Source organism: Cydia strobilella, chromosome 23 (assembly GCF_947568885.1).
Source record: "Cydia strobilella chromosome 23, ilCydStro3.1, whole genome shotgun sequence".
In the NCBI taxonomy this organism is placed as follows: Eukaryota; Metazoa; Arthropoda; class Insecta; order Lepidoptera; family Tortricidae; genus Cydia; species Cydia strobilella.
In genome coordinates this window covers 10727456-10729935 of record NC_086063.1, presented here as the reverse complement: position 1 = coordinate 10729935, position 2480 = coordinate 10727456, and the positions used below count along the sequence as shown (strand labels likewise).

Genomic DNA, 2480 nt, shown 5'->3' with positions numbered 1-2480 from the left:
TCGACAATATATAATATAAAACAATATTTGTGTACTTTTATAATTCATAAGAGCATCTGTAGGTATATTGTTTACATTCTGACAACTAAAACAGTACTTAAAATTTGTAATATCTATATTTACTAAAATTAATCACTATCAATATCACGTAAATTATATTACTAATTTATAATATACAATAATATTCACATAACTCAGTACAAAATCAGAAAAAACCGGCCAAGTGCGAGTCGGACTCGTGCCCCGAGGGTTCCGTACTTTTTAGTATTTGTTGTTATAGCGGCAAGAGAAATACATAATCTGTAAAAATTTCAACTGTCTAGCTATCACGGTTCATGAGATACAGCCTGGTGACAGACAGACGGACAGACGGACAGACGGACAGCGGAGTCTTAGTAATAGGGTCCCGTTTTTGCCCTTTGGGTACGGAACCCTAAAAATAATTTATAAAATATTGTCAATTTTTTATGTCGAGTCTGTACTAAATGGCATGTGCGAATTGTAACTTTTTATAAAATATAACAAAAACCTTTTGTTTCGTATAGTAATAGCATAATGACTGTAGGTAGAACAATTGTTAATTCATTTGTCCTCTACAAAGGTGCAAGTACTGCGAACAAACTAACAAATTTATCTATTATGTCAATTAAAAGCAAATTCTTCCTCACACACTATGACCTTGTTTGTTTCATTACAATACTGTTATGTAATATTACTATGCCTGTATGAATATTTTTACCATACGAGAATATATGTTTATATGCTTTGACTTTTTTGAGACCGTTTTTAATCAAGACATTTTGATATTACACAACAATTTAAGAATTTACAATAAAATCTTTTTTTGTTTATAGTATCACATAATAAATAACCGAGTAAAGTAGGATTTAAATTAATTGTCTCTAAATTAATTCGCCTTACTTTAAAATCACACTATTTGACATAAGTAAAAAGTAAATTACATTAATTCTTTGGTTATCTCACCACTAGCATCATACAATAAATAATAAACATTCTCACACACATGAACACAATCAAATCAATAAAATTAGTAAGCATCAAGATTGCAAAAAAATTACCACAATTTTACAAATGGTGAAACTTCTTTAAAGTTTTCAAAATAAAACTTAAGAAGTTTCATCCCAACGCGGCGGGACATTAAAGCTTGACTCATTTCACAACACACAACACTTTACAAAAGTCCTTTCTTCGTCTCGATGTCGGTTGCATCATACACTGCTGGCTTTTTATTCAATCCTATCGATAAAGCTAAAGTAGCTACTAAACTTAAGATTCCAAAGAAGGCAGCGACAGCAGCGGCCGCTGCTAAAACTCTTAGGAATAATCTGCTGTAGGAAACAACTACTTTTACACAACCATGCCTATCAGTAGCCTCCTTAGATGTGAATTCGCATTTTTGATTGGAATCATCTGAATATCCGCAGCAGGATTGAGGTAAAAAATGCACACCATGCGGCCTGTAGCTTGATGAGCCTTCAGCACCACAGCAACCAAGCCAGCTCTCAATTCTTGAGAACATCTCCTGGTGATTTGGACTCGTTTTCGCTTCGGAAAATCCGTCGGTCAGCGCATCAATCAAATACACGTCTGTTTCTTCATTGTCGCCATATTTCAACGTTAAAGCAGCACAGGTTATAAGCACTATTAAGGTGATCATGATGAAGATAGACTGCATAATGGTGAAGCCCTTGTTGTTCTTGGAAGCAGTGCAGCAGCCGCAGCAGGCGACGAATATCACGAAGATCCCAGCTAAGCAGGCGACGACCGGTATCACTTGAGGCCAATACAAGCTGAAGTCCAGTTTATAATGATGGGTGTTCCTCAAGGCAGTAAATTGGGCCACGTATATCCAAAACGCGACACCACCGAGAAACAACGCGAGCCCGAAAAGGGCATAAAGAATATTTAGAATAAAAAGAATTACTTTACGCATTTTGGCGTTTGTTTTAACGGGAGCGGTTCGTATGGCGCCGAACAATATAATGGCGTGTATAGCAATTGTCTCGATATATAAGCGAGACAGTTTCCTGCGTGAATCAGCCTATGACGCCAATTGGTCCACTCAATGGGTCTGACCGTGGTCAGTATTTTCAGGGGGAACGGATAGTTTTAGCTTGTTGAAATGATAGTTCCTTAGACTTTAATTAAAAGAGTAAGACCTAATTAAGGCTATTTTTAGAGCGAGTTGATTAAAACCGCTTGTTTCAATTAACTAGTGTTTGTTGTTAGAAATGTTGAAGTTTTCTTTAACAATTAATTTTAAGCACCAATTTAAAGTTGATTGCTTGTTTACCTTTTGTTTATCGCAGCTAGTAAAAAATATTTTTGTCTCTGGCTAAATATTAGTGTTTTTCTAAAATTAATAGCCACATCTTATTAATATTCATGAATACCTAGTTATCAAGCTTATTCTGTTTTCTTTTATCTATAAAGTAGTTGAGTTCTGTAGAGGATCTATT

The 2480-nt window shown here is 35.0% G+C and overlaps 1 protein-coding gene across 1 annotated transcript; it reads right to left on the bottom strand.

Annotated features, from left to right (window-relative positions):
- LOC134751895 (CD63 antigen-like) lies at window positions 1-2048 on the bottom strand. Its single transcript, XM_063687445.1, has one exon. The coding sequence runs from the start codon at window positions 1952-1954 to the stop codon at window positions 1193-1195; it is 762 nt and encodes a 253-aa protein (XP_063543515.1). The 5' UTR covers window positions 1955-2048; the 3' UTR covers window positions 1-1192.
- Between the last annotated feature and the right edge of the window lie 432 nt (window positions 2049-2480).